At 35.5% G+C, this 21,682-nt stretch overlaps 1 protein-coding gene across 1 annotated transcript in view; it reads right to left on the bottom strand.

The window, feature by feature from the left end:
- The window catches only part of CFAP47 (cilia and flagella associated protein 47), a 401,308-nt gene that overhangs the window by 139,117 nt on the left and 240,509 nt on the right, over positions 1 to 21,682 (bottom strand). The window contains exons 50-51 of the mRNA XM_035901932.1: positions 14,079 to 14,190; positions 4,918 to 5,055 (exon numbers count right to left, since the gene is read on the bottom strand). Of these exons, the coding sequence (XP_035757825.1) occupies positions 4,918 to 5,055; positions 14,079 to 14,190 (250 nt within the window). The remainder of the gene's footprint in view (positions 1 to 4,917; positions 5,056 to 14,078; positions 14,191 to 21,682) is intronic.

Here is a 21,682-nt window from a genome sequence, read left to right as displayed (position 1 = left end):
ACCATCCCCCAAAACCTGTACGCACTAGTGTAAGTATAGCTGCAAATGTTAAAATGCTATCAAAAAAAACCCCAAGCCCTGGTTGGTATTTTACATTTTCAAATATGCATGCAGTTTATAGGGGATTATTTTCTTTGGATATTTCTTCTGTAACTTTTTTTTTCCCTGAAGAGGGAGACTCAGTTAAAACAAACTAATCTGAAGGTGGAGCACAATATGCTTGAACATACAGTGTGCAGATTGGACTGAGAAATAACTACACAATCAAATCTTACCAGGTAGATAATTCAAAATGATTTTTAAGAATATTCCTGGTAGAAAGACAGTAATTCCAGAAACAAATATGCAGGTGAGATATATTTATTTTATCTTTAATATATTAAAGTTATATTAATCATATTACCACATTAATACTGAATAAATCCTAACATTTACCACTGTATACTCAGCTTTCATGATCTTTTAAAAGAATTACCATGAATAAATGCAAAGTCTTATTTTAATTTGTCGCTATCCTGAGTACTGTTTTCCTCTTAATCACTTTTAACAGTTGCTGGAACAAAGAAATTATTTCATTATCTTCCTTATGTGAATACCCTAGTGTGCTACCACAGATGTTCAGCTCCCAGGGACTGATTTCAGGCCTGAATGTCCAAGAGGACCACACATGCAAATATCATTACCTTTCGAAGGTGTCAGTTCCTCAGTGAACCCACTCAGAAGCAGTTGTTTTTAAAGACAACAGGAAAGACACTTTAACTGTCAGAGACATATCATGGGACCTACAATGACAACTAAGACTAGAAAATGTCATCTGTCATTGAAGGAATGGCTGAAGGATAAATTAACTTTAAAAATATGATTAAAACAGGCTTTGACAAAATGAATGCCTGGCCTAACTACTTTGACTGTGCTTTTTTATCATGGCCTATTCACAGGTAGTGTATCTTTTTGATGTTATGCCTTTCGAGTACAAAGAAATTCAAAAACTTGGCAATGGCATAAAAATGTAAATGCATTCCATAAGACAAACACAATGGGAAGTATAATCTTTTGATAAAGGCAATGCTTAGGGCAGCCAGAATAAGAAAACAGCACATGCAAAATTCCCCTGTGTTGTACAAACAAACATTCTGCATCTGTAGCATTCAGCTCTGTGAGACATCACCGGTGGCGGGAACATTAAAAGACATTGCTTAAGTACCAGCTCTGTGCTGAGGCTTGCTGCTGAAGAGAGTGAGTGAGGGATTCTGGAAGAGGAGAGGGGGATTTGCAATTGCAGTTCAAGTCTTACCCATCGTAGAAACTGCACCAACTTCACAGTCTTGACTCCTCTTTACAAGGGAAGCCATTGGATTAAATTCCTGAGGACAGCTGAGCTGGTCTAGCAGAAGCTGAGCAAAGCATCCTCCCTATTGCCCACGTGCCACACAGCAAAGAGCGCAACACTGGGGCAATTGTCCAAGGGCAGTTCAGTTTAAGAAGTTACCATGGACTCCATAGTAGAGTAGAAAAGTTTCCTCTACTTTTGAGAGGAAATTTTGACAAGGGTAGGAGGCTTTAGTCAGGCTGTGAAATATCTAAAGATAAATCTTATATGAAAGACCAGCTGCATCCTACTTGCAGTCTTAGCAACCACTTAGCCTTGTTTTACTTTTGGCTCCCATGAGAAAAAAACCCTAGGACCTCTTCTCTTGAAAGACAGAAATATGCTTTGAAAAGACCTAAAAAAACATGTCAGTTTAGAAAGGGGCAAGCCCCTGTCACTACATCTGCACTGCATACATTTTTCTGTTTGGGTTTTGATTGGGTTTTTTTTTCTCCTGGCATAAGACAGCATAAAAAGGATTTGTCATAAGGATTGCTATATCCATGGTTTTCACTGCAACCACTAAACAGGCTTTTTCTTAACTACATCTGAAGGAGAAAAATATAAACGAATTTCATAATCACTAGCTTTTTTTTGGAAGACTATAATGAGTGATTTTGGTAGAAATTATGAAAAAAATATATGATAACTATCCTAGAAATTATCCTCTTCTACAATCATCCTACAATGTAATTCAAAGAAAAAAAAAGAAAAAAGTTAAATACACATATACATACTTACATAATGCATATGTGTGCGTACCTGAAGATGATATTGAACGTTAAGGTGTGTATAACAAGGTAGTAGTTTCTAGGATGTTTAAAAGGAATAATTTTTGCTGAGTGACTGCAAGACAAAAATGTGTGGTGTACACGTGTTTATAATTTGAGATTTTTTTATAACCTTATTCAGCTATGGACAACCTCACACTTGTTTTGGCCTCTACCAATTCAAGTCTGTATATTAATTTTCTCTGCATCAGAAGTCCACTATTTTCTGTCACCCCAGGTGAGTAACAGTAGCCCTGGGGATTCTCAGCTCTGCAATGCCTTTCTTCAGTGTGTGATGCCTCTGGTCAAATACAAGTGGTTTGCATTCTATTAGTGGTGTGCATCTTGCAATTAAGAAATTATAAATCGCGGAAGTATTCGTCAATCATTCTACTCTGAAAAGCCATAGAATATTTAATTTTTATTGAAAACTACAGTAACAATATAGGTGTAAAGGAAAACTGCGTAGGATAAAGCTAAGACTCTTAGTTCCTCTTTGAAGTAAGTTCAGAAAAAGACTACTACTATTGTATTACATCCATCTCTATTACATATTACATTTCATCTCTATTTAGCCATTTTCAGCAGATACTTTCCCCAGTTGTAAAAGTTATAGATGTCTAGTACAAATGAATGGTTGTGATGGAAGATAATGTTTTGTGAAATGACTAGAAGCAGTCAGTTGATTTAAAGGTGAGATGGAAGCTTGCTGTTCCTAGGATATGGGAATTGCAAGGCTATATCTTCTGTATTGAAGAAAAAAAATCCTATTAAGCGATACTGTATTAGGGTAGAGTCATTTCATGTCCTACTTTAAGTCCACTTTAGAAAGCAATCCTAATGATGCCCTAAGCATTGCTAGCAATCATGAAACTTGAGTTAGTACAATTTACTAGAAATGCATAGGTTACAATAAGACAAAGATATAACCCTACAGCAGAACGAAAACAGTGAAAGATGGTAACTGAAACATACGACACAGTAAGTTGATGCAACAATATATGAATAAACTGTGCAGATTGCTCCAACTACCAATGGGACCCTGCATGCTGGAGTGATTATATCTGTGTAAATTAGTGTGCAGTGAAAAAGGGAGCTGAGTTGGAGCTGATTACCTGGCCCCTCTCAGCAAGTTATTAGATTAATCACCCACCAACATATTTGGAAAACACATTACAAATGCATAAGGAGGTAAGTCTCACATTGCTAATGGGGAACCAAACTGAGCAAAAGGCTTATCAGTAATAATAATAGCAAACAGTGAACTTGCATTGAATTTTCTACTCAAGAACAATGCCCTCAATTCATATCAGTGGTAAGGACAGTATTGAGAAATCCACTCACTTAACCTTCTATTTTCTTACTTAAGCTTTTGTTTTCTTACTTAACCTTCTGTTTTCAGTTACTTTCAGTTACACCCTCTATTAGTTTCGGACTGATGATTCCTAACTTTGCAAAGCTTAAATATTTCATAAGCAGAAGTGTTTAGTTTGGACAATGGGAGCACAATCAAATTCATGAACATTTGCAGGCTTTCAGTAGAGTTTTGAAGATTATCTCCACTATTTCCCTGTACTTGGTATCACTCTTGATATTTCTTTTATGAATAATTCCTCCTAATATCTTCAAATCTGTTAATTCTCACGTCTATTGCATTGTCTACATATATCACCTTAATTTAATCTTTGTTAAAATCCTCCTTCTGTAAACTTACAATGATGTGTTGTGTGAGTTTTAATGTCAACAACTTCCATGTTGCTGTACATGAAAATTTAAATTTAAAAGCTAGCTGTAGGAGAAGAATGCAAGGAAATATTCTTGAACCTTGAAAACCAGTGAAAGCTAAATACTGATTATTTCCTTTCTTTCTAATTGCCTTCTTAAGAACTTTCTCCTATTTCTAGCTCTCTCATGACAGAATTTTAAAAAACCACTACTGTTCAATATTACTACTGGTCCCCTTAAATATACCAGGAAGGAGAACTGAATCTATACTGTCCTTAAAAAACTCATCATTTCTTCTTGGAGTTAGCTTACTTTTTTTTGCTTTGTCTTTGAAATTCCTCAATTTGGTATTGATAGATTTCTTCTCACCCCTTCCCCATTCCCCAATTTGTCAAGAATTGACTTGCCTTTTGCTTTTTGTTAAAATTTTACTACTGTTGCGCCAGTCTTACCTGTATCATAAGCGCTATGGGAAAACCTTAGTTCTTGGGTCATATATAATCAGAAAAGTATTCCTATGGAACACTTAAAATCTCAAAAATAATGCAGAAACTGTTTTGAATAAACTATGAGGTTACAATCTGAAAATAACCAGGCATTCTGGAATTTTCTCCTGTCGATTTTACTGTAACTAACCAAAGGAGCATCTCTGACTGACAGTTAAAAGAAAATCTTTTCCATAGTGGAATGAAGTAGAGCAATGTGAATTTTCAGAAATGGCCTGCTTTGATATCAGCACTATTAATATTATTGGATACTTTTAAAAGAAAACATTTAACATATGCTGCCCCTCTCCAACAAAAAGTGACATTCGGTGACACTGTTGCAAAAAAAAGAGAAAAAGAAAAAACAAGCTCAACTTAAAATTTCATAAAAATGTTTCAAAAATCAGAAAAGGAGTAGTTTCATATATGCCTGGAATAAGCATTTGATCTAATACTGGTTGCAGGCATTTGGCCTGGCATACTAAATATACATTAAAATTTAAAAAAAAAAAAGATGATATAAGTTTATACAAACTGAGAATGAACTTATCCATAATAACAAACATACCCATGTTTGCTGCATCAACAGTTTGTGGTGTCTCTGTTGACAATTTCTGAAGGGCCTGTTCACCATCTGTCTTCTCTGGTGAGTTGTTATGTCGAGATTGCTGTTGGTCTTCATCTTCAGCAACAAATGAAATTACACCTAAAACAAATAGATGCCAGGTGTTATATTAGCCGGGGCATTAGCTTTATAAAACAGACTGCCAGACACGTACAAGTATTTTCTCAGTTCAAAACTAATGAAAAACAAAGTAAAACTTCCACTCCAGGTGTCAGCCATCCAATTATAATTTATGATAATAAAAGATATGTCTTGAGCAAGTCCAAGGAAATTAACCATTTTTTCTCCCAAAAGTGTTTTTCTACCTACCAGAATGAAAGATCAGCAATAAGAAATACAAGCAAACACACTTCTCAAAGATTATCAAATATGGCAGAAAATAACAGTATCTTTCTTCCCAGCACAAGCATCTATGCATCATCTTGATTGTTTCTGTTATTTTTTAAAATCCTCGTGTCTCATTCTAGTGCTATAAGATAATAAATGTAATAGCTAAAATATTCCCCTCATATATTTTGTACTGTAAACAACTATTTAGGGAAGATAAAATACATAGAGATTGTAAAAACAAGATTTTTAAATTGGCGTGAAAAGTCTCTCCAGTTAAAAATGCAGATTTTTATTTGATAACACAAAATCTAATAAAAAAAAAATGGTTCCCTTGAACACCACTAGTGTTATTCCGGAAGATTTGATATACCAGTTTTAAATAATCAGGTTTTGTTACTTGCATTATGTGCCTCTGACTAAGACTTTTAAATCTACTCAACTTCTTGGAGATACTAGATATCATTACTATTTTATCTAAATTACTGTCCCTCATATTTCAGTACATTCTGGAGAGTTTCAAAGCTGAAATAAATATATGTTGCAGGTTTAATTCTTGCCTCATATGTACAGTGAAAAACTAATTTGAGGAGGTGATTTATTTTATAATGTTATACAGTAAGAAATTTTCCCGTTCAAGATTATTAGAATATATGTGAAATGGTCTCCCAAAGGGAACTTGTGCAACTGTATCTTATTGAGGGTTTGGAAAAATTATTCATATTGGAGGGTTTTTTTAATTTGAAATAGAGAATTAATATAATTTTATGAGAGTCCCAGAACAATTTGATTTGAAAACACCTACATTCAATGGTATTTTTTGTTTCTCCAGCTTTGAGTGGGATAGTTGTGTGGTAACAGATCACATGGCAGTGAGGATGTGCTCGTGCTGTGCTCCCTGACTAGCTGAATGTAGCATCTTACTAGCAGAAATAGCTAAAGCTAAGCGGCAAAGCTCATGTGGAACCTGGAAAAGGGAGCAGCAGTGATGGGGAGAGATGGCACCACACCAGTCACCACAACTGGCTCAGGAAGCCACCGTGACCAGCAGCCAGGAGCTGCTCAAGCTTCCTGTACACATACACATGCACACCCATCTCAATGACAGTCCTCAAGGCTTAACTTTCTTCCCTTAATCACACGCTTGTGCAGAAGTCTGCACTAAACATTCTAGTTTAATTTCATTCCAGGAGGGATCAATCTTAGTATGATGGCCTCATGGTTAGTTTTGATTATAATATTATGCTAGAAGGGTGATACTCTAAAAAAAAAAAAAAGGGCCAAAAAACTCATAACTGAAGTCAAATGCTACCAGGATATCTTAGAAAAGCAAAATCCCAGATTTTCTTCCCTCTGTTAAGAAAATCTATAAAAATACAAATAAAATAATAGAATCATGGAATGTTTGGGGTTGGAAGGGACCTTTAGAGGTGATCTAGTCCAACCCCCCTGCAGTGAGCAGGGACACCTTTAACTAGATCAGGTTGCTGAAATGTAATACAAATGAAATACAAACAATAATACTAATAAAACACAAATAATTAAATAATGCAAATAAAAATAAATAACACTTTAAATAGAAAATGTTTACAAATTCCTAGTATTAATCACAGTACAGAAGCCAGAAATTGTGTCTAAATAAGCAGGAGAGTGATTGCAATTTCAGGAAATTATTGAATATTTTTTTTAAAAATCTTCAAAGATAAGGTAAATGTGTAAGTATAATAAAAAAATAAAACCATTATGGAAAGCTCAGGGGAATAAAGTCTGAAGAAAATGCTCAAAGTATATAAATATTTATACAAGAGGACATATTACCTAATGGATCTTCAGATAAATACTGACTCCTTAATCTGATTTTGCATTTTAATAAATAATTCTAGTATAATTTTCGTTTATTGCAGCCCAATATTAGGGAGAAGCAAGGTACAAGAGAAAGACTTCAGTAATTTTAAATACCATCCTAACTACCAATATATTTGACAGACATCAACAATTATAAGCAATTGAACAAAAAAAATGCAGAATTATAGCTTTCAAGTTGATTAAAAATAGAGTAAATGCTAAAAACACTAAATTCATAAATTCTAAAGCATGCTTACAGTAGAGAATCTTTTTTTTCACTTAATTTTAAATTTTAACATTATAGACCTTGCTTGCAGTGACAATGGAGGGTTTTCTTTACCAATTGTCTGTATTTCAGAATACTGTATTGTGCATACATGTGCGTAGGTCAAAGAGGGACAAAATGTGAGTGTTCACAGTTTAAAAAATTTTATTTCATCAGTAAGTACGGTGATGGTAAAACAAGTTAACTTTTTTGGCTCTGCACAAAATGTGCTCTCAGAAGCATCAAAATAATTGGCTGAAGAACTCTAATTAATTTTTATTTGCAGTAAATCTTGGAACGCTTGAAAAGTTTCAGAACAGCAAATTGCTAATGCTCAAGAATATTTCAAGAGCTAGTGGGAGAACTACGGTAACTAAGAACTGCTTGAATTGCTAAACCACTGTGCTGATAATCCAGCAATTGCACAATCAAAAAATCAGCGAAGAATTGCACTATAATTGCTGACACTCAATTTTCCTTATTTATGGAAAACAGATCTCAAACAAACAGAATTCATAACAATGAGGTTAAAAACTTTATCAATAAAGGTGACTGGATTGATGTAATGTATTCAGGTCTCTGCAAGGCACTCAATTAAATCTCTCGAAGTATTTCAGTAACAAATAATCAGTTTTACTACAGATGGTATACAGTTTTTAAACTCAGTTTATCTGCTTAATCTTAAAATATTCATAAATTTTCTTTCATAATTTTCTTGGGCACCAAAGTGCTACTACTGGCTCAAAGCTATTTACATTTTTTATTGGGGGGAAAAAAGAAAATCTTCTTGATTGCTGGCAAGAACTGCAAATAACAAAAAAAAGGTACTAATTTCAAGTCAAATATACAATGCAGAATCTTTATCAGTGAGGATACTTAATACGTAGTATGCTCTGCATGACTTGAGTCTTTAAATTAAGACGGAATGTTTTCCTAAGTATAATATTGTCCTAAGCAGAATGCTCTCCTGTTTCAGGAGTGAATGGTGCAATCCAATGACTACTATTGGAGATTAAAATAACTGATGATACATAAATATATGAAGTTATTCAAATGATGGTCTACAAGAAAATTCCAATCAAAAGGTGTTTTGCAGGATGGGAAAAAGACTTTTTTACAACAAAGACTAATTAAAAATCCTTAGCACTCTATGAAGTGACAGAAAATACATTTGAAAGATGCAGAAACACTGCATCAAATATGACATTTAAAATAACAATTAAACATGTTTACATTTTTTCATAAGGTTCTGCTGGGCTTGGCTCCTATGTTATGTAAGGGCTTTGATACAGGAAGTTTAGTCTTTCATCTGTGAGCGCACTATCGTCTTGCAGAACCCACTGTTTCTTACAGTCTTCAGCAAAGGCAGCAATATCTTATATTACCTTATTGATGCTGCAAAGCAACTGATAAATGATAATTTGTTCATGAATAACAGTTGCGAGTTCTTGGGTTTTTTTCTTGCATCTATTTGTTCCGTTCTGACTTCTCTGCCATACATTATATAATGATGTAACTAACTTGTCAAAATTTCATGGCTAACAATTTTTAAAGCACCCATTCAAAACCAAACAATGCTTCATGTACATCACAGAGATACAATTCCCACTGATTCGGTTGGCCTCAGAATTATGTCACCATTAAGTATTTTAGAAAAATACCACATACATATTTCACAAGAAAAAATACTAAATTGCCAAAGCAGCCCTACAACTATTGCTAGAATTATGCTGAAAATGAATAGTTAAAAATTACATAAATTTTAGAGGTTTTATTTTTGCTGATACAACATTGCTTTAAAAGGTTTCTTGGTCAAAACATCATTGAAAATTTTCTAGCTTTACTATCCAGTGTTTAAACATTTTATACATCTTCAGTCCACATAGTAATACCAGAGCCTTGTTTTATATTGCTTTAGAGAAGATGCATCCCTTTACAAGGAAGCAGGCCGGTTTATTTCCCAATAAAATCGTAATTGCAACACCACATGCTAGACTGACTCATTGGCTATACGCTACAATACCACATCCCTGAAGCCAATTAAGAAAGCAAGAAATATTCAATTTTTTCCTTTCTGTGTTATTTGAATGGACTATTTGAAAGATCTGTATTGTACATTATTATTTTCTGGTGCAGAGAGATGATAAAACCCCACAATATCCCAGTATTTTAACAGGAATCAAGAAGGCTATGTGGCCACGGAATTCATCACACAAACCTGAGAAGACACAGAAATGTTTGGCTTGTGGCTTAAATATACCAACATGGTCTTAACATGCATAGGTCTTGGGAGTAGGAAGAGTTTTTTTTTTATTTTTTCCTGATTTGTTATGGCCAATGAAATCAATGTGTATTTTCTGCCTCAGAAAAGTTCCATAGAAGAGATATGATAAATTAAAAAGATTAGTGTAATTTATGTATGCTATAGCTTTGGTCAATTTTTCTTCTGGCGATTTTTCTACAGTCAAAAAAAGATATTTACCGGAGATTACAACAAAACTTTATAATCTCCTTTTTGCATAGGAAAACCTCTATGATGATATATGTAAATTCTCAAGGGTTTCTGTAAATCCTGCTACTTGTAGGTACACTGGGACTACATGAATTGCTCCCTGCATCGATGAAAAAGAAGCAGAATAAGCTTCAAGACTCATACATAGGAGAAATGAGCAAGTGGCAAATCCCACTGTCAACTATAATTCATATATGTTTTTCTGGCATTTAATAAAGAGGTGAATTGTTTTATTTATAATTCTCACTGTCTGTTCTTAATGTGACAATGAAACCATGATATGAAAGGGCACAGGAGTACACAACCCAAACTGCACTAGGATAGGTGGAAAGGGTATGGTGGGTATCATCTTGCCAGGCAATGGCATATACAAATAGGGCAGCCCTTCCTCAGTGCACTCCAGTGATCCAACAGTGGAAGTATGCCAGAGTCATTCATGGTAATCAAGCAACCAGAAGTTCTTTCTAACTTTGTCTTTATTTCAGATGAATTAGTCTCAATATGTTAGGGTGTCTCAGTTGAAGAAGTGCTTAAAGCAAAGGTACCAACAGGTGCCGGAAATAAGGCAATGGCTACAAGAAGCTACAGAGATGGTTTTCCTCCCATGTGTGATTTTATTAGTCCATTGAAATTAGAGAGATCAGCAGATCAGTTTACAGAATTCCTCAAAACAAATAAATGGATAATTTTTTTTTTCTTTTTTAAAATCAGGTGTCACACAAGTATTGAAGGGAAATACTCTTAAGCAAACAAGTTTAATCAACTCATTTACAGGCCAGAATGTATTGGCATGATCTTCACCATCTCATTAAAATTGTCCTACAGCTCCATCTGACAGGCCATGGCCTGTAATATGCTGCCCCTTTTCCTCAACATAAGCTTCAAAAACTCCAAGTAGCGTGGAAAAATGCTGCCTGCTAAATACAGATATACTTGAAAAATAAATGAAAGTGATTTCACAAAATTAGAAAGCTCCTTTCCAAAAGCTTGTAATTTTTTATGGATAAAAGGACACTGACTATAATAGGTGTGTATCTTTTGCACAAGAAATATTCAAGCTTTATGAGCTTTCGTCTATTCTGGAAAAAAATCTGATCTATTCTGAGGAAAGCAGAAACAAGACTTTGATAAAAGATAAAGGAATATGTAGAAGATGCTTTATCAAACCTAAAGGAAATTGCTCTGTTACTTAGATGGCTGATGCCAGAACCTTGTGTGAGATGTTTATTAGCTATTATTTCTATGTTAAAGCTGTCATACAGCTACAAAACCAGCCAAAGCATATAATATTAGCCCTCCGTTGGAATGCTTACAAATGGACTTTGAAAAGAACTGGGTCCATTTTTAGCTTAGTAATTGTAAAATAGCCAGAAGGAAATCAAAAGAAGGATAATTTTTGTAGCTATATAATTTTGCAATGAAAAAGACTTTAAATGTAAAGGAAAAATGCAGACCATTTGCTCAGTACAACAATTTATACAGTAAAAGTCCTTTTATGAAAATTTATTTTAGTATGACAAAACCAGCACTAGAACACCAAGATTACAGAGTTTTATGCTTAAAAGTTAGGGAGATCTAAACTTGAGATCATCTATCGGCAGTATGACAGAGTCTTCAACTAGATATCTAAATAGTTGTTCTTTTTTCCCCACAGGATAAAATTCACTCGCTTTGTGGATAGTTTTTGAGCATTGCTTTTTATTACCAATCATTCAACATATTTTCCCCATGGATTATTTACTTCCCTCTAAACAAACTCACCAAACTGAATAAAGGGTACCTTTCTTTTTGGGTGTTCAAATTATCCTTTACCTGTTATATCTTCAAGCTAAAAAGGACAAAGATTCCTGAGTCTTAATTAATTCCGACTTGAATCGCCTACTTCTAATCTGTGATCCTCAAGCTTCAGGCTGGCTGCTGAAACATCCTAGAAGTGCCAAAAATTCATATATATCTCAGCTTTGACAATAAAGTTTCCCAGGAGCTGAAAATTCTGCTTTGGGGAACAAATATGATTTCCCAGCCTTGCGCAGTATGAAGCAGACTAACTTCCTTTCTCCCTGAAGCCACAAAGTAAGCACTTCCTAACTGATGTTACCTTGGCTAGGACACCTGATGCTTAGATTTATATCACACCTAACATCACACAGGAAAATCAGCAGCTGCCTTTCAAACCTGAGACAGAGGCCTTTCTTCCTTCCACCTCTCTCCCTCCTACAGCAGCTGAATGATTAGAGAGCATGCACAAATTTCTGTGACAATAACCAAAACTGTCCCTGCTCCAGAGGAAGAATGAACATGATTTCCTAGGGTAGTAATTAAAGCAAGCACTGAGACAGGGGGTGGATGTTAGAGAACTGGGCCCTGCCTCTTTTCAAAGGACAACTTCAGCCTTCTATCACATTATGCCTTAAGCATAAAATAATGAACTGTTTTCTGAAAAAAGAGCATTCATGGCTTCCCAGTCTTTGAACCAATAACTTTTCTGTCAAGTTAGGCAAGACCGATTGTTCTCTCTTATGCTCACTTAGTGAACTTATAATACTTCCAAGCATAACAGAAACCATTGCAATAAAAGTTAGGGGAATGACAGAACATAAGGGATGTCGATCTGAAGACACCATTGCTGTCCTTTTGAAGGCATGGCTTTCACTACCTGGTATTAATTTGCTGTATGATAGATTCCTTGGAACCTCTTCTACTGAAACTTTCAGTATGTATAAAAGAATTGGGGATTTTCTATGCCAGAAGATAATATTCCTAAATATTTAAAACCTGGAAAAAAAGCATACATTAAAATATAATACATCCTTAATATTTCCTCATGAACATTTTTGATGGTCACAAATTTCATTGAAATCTGACTCTCATTCAGAGAAAGTGAAATTTGTCTCAGGACTACAGATTTAGCAAGAAGGCACTGAAGTCTTCCTGTGGCAGTAGGCCAAGCTTTGTTACAAATACTAATTTCATTTTGCGAATCACCTGTGAATTGAGATGACATTATTACTTATATTTTACACATCAGATACTAAAACTAAAATGGCCAAAATTGCAAACTAGTTTAGCATCTTTAGGGAGAAGACTTAATAGCTTTTTAATGTGAAAAAATAGTTGTCATTAAACCCAATTGTTTAAGAAGGCAGCACAATCAAGTGTTTGGAGTTAGGAAACCACAAAATCAGAACTATACACTAAGCATTTTGTATTAAGAGATTTATCCAATATCAGGAATTCTTTTGTTTAAGAAGTTGTTCAAATCTAGGTTTCCTGAGCACTATTCAGTCACTTTAGGATGGTCTCTTCTGTTCCCATAAATCCTTCCCAAACGCACTTTCATGCTTTGCTCTGTGAGAGTTACTACAATAGCTACTCTACAAGGAAGAAAAAGACTGATTTGTAAAGCGTCATTTTCACAGTTGTGCCTTTCAGGTTCTGAGGTAAGAACTGAGCACCACGGTATTGTGTAATTGTTACTAAGCATTTGAAAATTATGAAATTTGAATTGTTAAAATAATTTGTTTTAAAAAATTATTTTAAGGACAGAACATTAAATATAACATGCTGATGTTAGTTAATACAAGCAAGAGTTTTGCTATTGTATCATAAGAATACCAGTATAAACATGGACTGATGCAAATTATTTGCAATTAATTTTAGAATATCCCTAGTCTCTGCACATCTCAAAGAACAAATTGGGTTCACTACATTCTATGTATGTACTCTTGCCTTGTGGTCAACAAGTTGAACTTTAATCAAGGGAAAGAATCAAATTCTGGTTGTTGCCTTTAAATCTTTCATTCTAGTAGTGCTAAGATAACTACAGCTATCCAACAGGTTTTGGAAAATTAAATTTAGACCCAAGAACTTGGTGACAATTCAAAATCATTAATTCTTATTGAGCCAATTTTCATGGGACCAATTAAATGCATAAAGTTGCACATTGTTGGAATTTTTGAAGGAGCTGAACAATTTTTAGCAGAAATATACCTTTACAAATAAAAATATGAGCCAGCTTAAAAACCAGTATCACCAGTAATTATAGTCTTATTTCCAGAGGAAAGGTTATGTTGAACAGAAACGTAAGCATTAAATGTGAACAGATTTAATCTGCTAATTTATAAGGATTTTATGTATTCAGGTTCTACATTGTACCTTGAAAGATTCCTCGTCTCCACGGAGATACACTCAAAGTGTAAGCCACTGTGTCATCTGGTTCTACAGTAATAAGAGGTGCACCACCCACCATTGAAAGATCTGAAGATACCTGGTATAGAGAATTAAGAAAGAGAAAAAATCATCAAAAGCAAGTTACTCTTGCAAGAATGCTATAGACACAATATCCATTCTACTTGCTTTGAAAAGTAGAGTAAGATATAAAGTGTGCTATTGGTAAGTCCTAACCTTTATGCACCTGAAAAGGATACATACTCTAAGAGTACTGCTGGCATATACAGACCATATCAAGCACAAACGTTGAAGTCATTGCTCAATACAAGTACAGGTATCTCACTTAGACCATGAAACTACTTACATATGCATAGTTGCACAGTCAGGTCCTTAATATTTTACATACCTTTTTTTTTTTTGGAAGTGTAACAATGAGGTTTAACAGTAGTGATCCATTGAACTAGACAGAGCAAAGCAAAATCTGAAGTGTTGTTTTAACATCAATTGCTATACCTCAGGTGATATTAAACCATGCTTTTTAGTATGTCGTATTTCGTAAATGACATGTATGTGATGGCATACAGAGTAACTATTTGAACAATGAAAAGAACAATGCAATTTTCATATGCTCAGTTCTAGATTTTGTAAACTATAAAGCTGATTGCAGGAATATAGGTTCAGAGTAATTTTTTAATTGCATCTCATTTCTTTGTCGCTTGTATAAGTTTGCTACAGACAGACTCTATGACCAGCTGCTCATGGGAGAGACATTCAAGTCTGAGGCATCACCAATCACGGCTGGTAATTATCTGCTTAAGTCACTGGTTGTACAGAAAGCCAGCAGGTGAACCGCATGAATGGTTCTGCTCACACCCTCTCTTCTGTTACATATGCCACTGGGTGGAGCAAAGTTCTGCTGAGTGATGGTATTTTAAATCGACACTGCAGTTTCTGCAGTGGACGTCTGACTACAGGTGATGATTTTCCACTGAGGCATGAAGTCCTTTGAAAAATATGTTCAGGATATCATGTAGTACTGTAGCATGGTGTAATTTCTTATTACATTAAATAATAAAATAGTCCCCGTGCTGTTTAGGTGAATTTTGAGTGAAATCACCAGTCAAATCAGAAAGGCTGCTTTTTTTTTTTCCCCCCCTGTTTGTTTATCCATTTCATTAATGACAACAGCTAGCCCGTCAAGCATCCAAGTGGACACTTGGATCTACAAAGACCTCTTTTGCAACAGTAAAAGCATTAGAATCACTGACCATTTTCTTCCTCCCCAAAGTTACCTTTTTTTTTTTTTTTCTTACTAAATAAGTTTTGTTCATATTTTCTGTAGAAAAAAACAATTCTAAGGTCATCTTGTCTTCTATTACAGCCAATCATTGCCAATACTGTTCATCCTCTCTGGGGTACTTATGTTAATATAATCCATTGCTTAAGTGCTAGTACAATCTGGAACTTCTATTCCAAGCATCAGAGTTTCCATATTAGGCAATTTTCCATGGATATCTGAACTCTGATTCATGCTAATCCCATCTATAAGACCAGAAAGGCACTTATACCAACACTTTTCCACCACATAACCAGGAGCTTAGGGCACTGGCCAGACCTGTACATCTTGGAACAAAGCCCTTGGCCCTAATCTGATTGAAGAGATTAAGTAAACATCCATAGAGAAAATATGTCTTACTATTTTACTACTGGCCTGGTTATAATTCTCCATTCCTTTTGCTGGCACTTTTAGGCTTCTGTTGCTGAGTGCCTTCTTTCTCCAGTTAGGCAGAGAACCCAGACTGCTGTCTGAAACTGTGGATTTCAAAGCAAGAGGTGTCTAAAAGAAAGCAGCTCAGAACTTTGTCACCTCTTTTACCCCTATTTATGAAAGCTCCTAAAGGCATGAAGAGCTTGTTGTTTCATAGTATGAATTTAATCATAGAAATTCTCTGAATCTCTTTATTGTTGTTCAAAAGACGTCCCAGGGCTAGAAATAACCTTGCTTCTAAGAATCTAGAATCATATGCATGAGCTTGTGTGCAAATTTTAATTATGTGCATATATGACAGGTATAAAAATGATTCTGTTTACATTAATTTAAAAGCTCTGTTTAATCTTAAGGTCTTTTTTTCTTCCATCATCACTCTAATCCTTTATGAAAGCAAAGATTCATCTTTACATGCATTCTGCAGAAATCATGCCGGAACAATAGATCTGCAGATTTCTGATTTCTCTTCTGACTACTTTAAAATAACTGAAGTACATATTTTGAAAAATTAAAATATTATGCTTGACTACAGTAAAGCATTTAACTTGGCTCTTTTAAGTTCTCTCATTTTCATGAAAACTTCTAGAAGTTAAGTACCAGGCATCAGAAGCTAGTTTACAGATGTTAGCTTTCTAAATGCATAGTATTTCCCAATTAAAAATTATTCAGTTTTTCATCGTAAGTAGTTGTGCATCTCCACTGCTGCCTTGGTACTAAATGAGTTTGACGCTAATTTATAGAGAATGGAACCCTTTTGTAAAGACAGAGGTAGACTCCTTACCTTGAGATATCCCTAGTTAATTCCTTAACTCTGTGCATGAGCTCTGTCTTCATAATTTTTCATTCATTCATTTGATCTATTTAATCCTTTCAACTCTCAAACTCTGGAAATCATTTAATACTAGTTGAAATATTTGCTAAAATTTGTCAATTGATTTCACTCTTTATACACCTATAATTCCCCTTCTTCCTTTCCATGGGTTTTCCACTGTTCCCACTATATCTAACAGTAACTGGACTTTTTCCATCCCATAGTGTTCTTTTCCTGCCCTGTGTCTAAAATTTAGTCATCTGTGGAAAGGGACCTGGGGGTCCTGGTGGACAGCGAGCTCACTGTGAGTGAACAACGTGCTGCTGTGGCAAAAAAAAGGCAACAGGATGCTGGGTTGCATCAACAAGGGCATCACCAGCAGGGACAAAGAAGCCGTTATCCCACTCAGCACTTGTCAGGCCACATGTGCAATACTGTGTTCAGTTCTGGTCCCCACTTCGCAAAAAAGATGCAGACAGGCTGCAGAGGATGCAGAGAAGGGACACCAAGACGATCAAAGGAGTGGGAAGCCTGCCAGGTGAGGAAAGGCTGAGAGAACTGGGTTTGTTCAGCATTGAGAAAATAAGGCTTAGGGGAGACCTTATCACCACGTTCCAGTATTTAAAGGGTGGCCATGAAGTAGACGAAGACTTCCTTTTTACAAGGAGTCACATGGAAAAGATGAGGGGTAATGGGTACAAGTTCTCCCTGGGGAGATTCCAGCTGGACACAAGAGGAAAAATTTTCTCAATAAGAACAATCAGCCATTAGAATAATCTCCCCAGGGAAGTGGTGGATTTCCCAACATTGGACACAACATTCAGCTGGACAGGGTGCTTGGGCAATCTTGTTTAGACCGTGCTTTTGCCAGGTAAGGTTGTACCAGATGATCCTTGAGGTCCCTTCCAACCTGGTATTCTGTGATTCTATGATTCTTTCTGTTAACACTTTGGTTTAATAAAGTTTTTACTAATTAATTTATAATCACACTACTCCATTATACTCCATATAATCACATTACTCCAAAACATATATGCTTCTAATGTGCTATACAGCCCAATCTCAGAATTTTAAAATTCTGAATAGTTTTTTTCCTGTTAGCCTGCCTTCTGCAATCACATTTCCCAAACTCTTCCTAAAGTTCTCATAAGAAGGTGTAACCTATTGTCACCCATATGAAATGTGAGTGCACTTTACCATTTTATGCAGTTTTCCCTTTGAGGGTAGAAAGATGGCCATGCTATGCTTCAAAATGCCCCAAGTCTAATTGATCAGAGAACTGTGACTGCAAGGTAAACTACAGTACACACCACCCTCCTCGCATCCTCTCCAGCAAGGACACAGCTTTCCTTAGTTCTTTAAGGTGCTGGGAAGATTGTAAGAAGCCGAACCAAAGAGTTGGAATTCTTTCTATCTCTGTTTTCACAAAATGCAAAATAGGAACCTAAAATACAAAAACTTGCACATCTGAAATGACAAACTACCCAATGAATTCAGAAATAAAACATCTATCAGTAATAGTTTTTAATATTTTTTCTAGTTATATACATAGTTTCATTAATACTATTTATATTGTAAAACAATTAGCACCAAAAGAGAGATTATGAAACAGGTATGAAACACAACAACTGATTACTGAAGGTTTCCCTTATGATCTGGAGTTTCAACTGAGCAACCTTGAATCTGAATGCCTGTTTCTGTATTAATTTAAGCATTATTATAACATGATGCTGAACCAACTAGTCTATATTACTATCTAAACCTTTGTGCCAAAAGATAAAGTCATAGTTCTGTTAATGATTTTGCCGAATTCACAAGCCCAGATATGCAGCACACATGCATTGCTTTTGTATCATTCTCCCTGTTGACTTTCCCTGACTGAACATTCTGACATAATGCAACTCCAGCTTATGCTACACACTGAAGGCTTATGCCATCATTGCCACTACTTCCTCACCCTTCTTCTGTTTAACTGCTATATACTGAATTGTGTTTCCACAATGAGACAGATCTTGATAAAAGTGTATTTTTTAAGAAATTCAGCCAAAATAGCAAAAATACTGGAGCTATTCTTCCTATTTTCTATCTCTAATGAGATATAATTAAGCTTGAAAGGAAAGAAATTTAACAAATTGATGTTTTCTCCATTGTGTTCTGCTGCCAGAATCCAGTGTAAATAAAAAATAAAGTCTTGCTGGAGTGAAAGTAGGAATGATTTTAGGATCACAATGAGAACTTTTCACAGAATCACAGAATTGCAAGGGTTGGAAGGAACCTCAGGAGATCATCTAGTCCAATCCCCCTGCTAAAGCAGGTTCTCCTAGACCATGTTACACAGGACTTCATCCAGGCGGGCTTTGAATATCTCCAGAGAAGGAGACTCCACAGCCCCCCTGGGCAGCCTGTTCCAGTGCTCCATCACTTCCTCATATTCAACTGAAACCTCTTATGTTTCAGTTTGTACCCATTGCCCCTTGTCCTGTCGCTGGGCACCACTGCAAAGAGTCTGGCTCCATCCTCTCGACTTCTATCCTTAAGATATTTGTATGTATTGATGAGGTCCCCTCTCAGTCTTTTCTTCAGGCTGAACCAGCCCAACTCTCTCAGTCTTTCCTTGTAGGGGAGATGCTACAGTATCTTAATCATCCTAGTTGCTCTCCTCTGGACTCTTTCTAGGAGTTCCTCATCTTTCTTGAACTGGGGAGCCCAGAACTGGACACAGTACTCTAGGTGGGGTCTCACCAAGGCAGAGTAGAGGGGGAGGATTACCTCCCTCGACCTGCTGGCCACACTCCTCTTAATGCACCCCAGGATACCATTGGCCTTCTTGGCAACAAGGGCAGATGGCTGGCTCATGGTGAGTTTGTCATCCATCAGGACTCCCAGGTCCCTCTCGGCAGAGCTGCTTTCCAGCAGGTCAGCTCCCAGCCTGTACTGTACATAATTCAGGAATAAGCAAAGAAAACTTGAAAGACAAAAATCTTGTCCCAGAGGTATTCCAATAGATATGAGCACGCCAAGATAAAAATAGTGAAAACTGTAGCATTTAGGGATGATTCTACACAATAAAAAAGTAAGCACTTGTACCTAGCAACAATATCGGTGCATTACAGAGTACTTTAACTCGAAATGGCCTGGGGAGAGGTGCCCTCACAAACTCATGACAACCATGGCACAGGACAGAGGAATTCTAGTGTTCCATACCTGTTCAATACCAAAAAATTAAGCTGCTTTTTGGATGGAATCTTACCAAGGGTGGGTTGGATAGATATACCCATATGCACAGTATTGATACAGATAGAAATAGATGGATCTACACATACCCACACAGAGAATTTATCATCAGGCCTGAATAACTGCAGTTTCTTAAAATAGTGATCAATTTTAAGCACCTGGAAAATACGTAACATTGCTGATTCTTATCTACAATCTTTGTGAGTATCCTATTGCCAAAAAATCCCAATCACATCAATATTAGTGTTGTCTTGTAAAAACTTTCCTACTTGTAGTTATTCCATTCTTGAACATCTTTTGAACATTCCTGGGCATAATCATTAGAAAATGCACCAGGTGACCTAATGGGTGAAATATTTTTTAACTGTATAAGTGAGCTAGAAAAAGAAAAACTCCCACTTTGATGATTATCCCTATTTCCTAGGAAGTCTATCATCTTCAAAAATATGAATTTATTCTTCTCATAGTTTATGTATGAATTATGCCCATTTACAAAGATATAAGGACATTCTGGAAGAATGCTCTTCATTAATAAAATTCCACATATATCTGGAAATAATGTAACAAATAAATAGTAAATAATTATTATATAATTTTTAAAATGTTTAATTCTATTAAGTACTTTACAAGAATGTATAAGCCAAAGCTACATCATACTGTGCAATTTAATTAAGAAAATACAAGAAAAAAAGGAGTTTGATAGACTATTAAAATAAATTGTCTTTCATTACTTCTTAAGATCTCACAGGAAAAAAAAAGTTAATTCTCTTGTTTTGCAATGCAAAACTCTGTTGATAACTAGTAAAATACTTAGCTACTACTCACATTTTCACAAAATCTAATAAAGAACTACCGCAATAAGCTGAAATGGAACAGAACTTCCAATAAAATTTCTGTATCGAAGCCTGGATCCACATACCATTATCAGTCCTTCAATTCCATAACAAAATTAGATGCTTTATTTGCACAGGTTGTATTAGAAAGACAATGTGTGACATAATTGAGAAACAGCAAAACTCTTCAAGTTGCTGTAATATTTATCACGCAGTCACTACAATTAATTCAGTGAAGAAATTTTGGCTTTCAGCAACTACAAATTCCCCCAAACCCACATGTATGTTACATCCTTTCACTATCAATTGGAAAATAAGAATACCACAATGAAACCAAAATGTAAATTATTATTAATGTTATCACTGTGACCCTGAAGAAAATTTGCACAAATCAAAAAATCAATCCATCTCCAAGGATTTAATTTTTAAATTATAGTATTCTCCATTGGCTTATACCTCAAGTCATTATTTACACACAGCCAGAAAGTATAAATGCAGCAGATTTGTGAAATGTTACAATTTCAATCTAATTTATCAGTCACAGATTTGAAAACTCATTCCACAAAACTGCAATATGGCTATTTAAGATGAATAGGAATGGAAAGTCAATCTCCAAAATTATAGTAGTGAGCTGAATGTCAGATAACACTTCAAGACAAAGTAGTAAATGGATGTACAGAACTTAATCAAATACACTTAAATTCCACTATCTCTTTGTATAATGAAGTTAGACAGTAATATGCTCAATGCTTCCATTTTAAAATTATTTCTTGGATCTGTTTAACAATATTCATAGAATCACAGAATCGTAGAATGCTTTGGGTTGGAAGGGACCCCTAGAGGTCATCTAGTCCAACCCCCCTGCAGTGAGCAGGGACACTGCTAACTAGATCAGGTTGCTCAGAGCCCCATCCAACCTGGCCTTCAATGCTTCCAGGGATGG

The sequence above is a fragment of the Egretta garzetta genome, unplaced genomic scaffold, assembly GCF_000687185.1.
Source record: "Egretta garzetta isolate BGI_Z169 unplaced genomic scaffold, ASM68718v1 scaffold70, whole genome shotgun sequence".
NCBI classification, from domain to species: Eukaryota; Metazoa; Chordata; class Aves; order Pelecaniformes; family Ardeidae; genus Egretta; species Egretta garzetta.
Note: the sequence above shows the minus strand (reverse complement) of the source record. Positions and strands in the feature narration are given on the sequence as shown.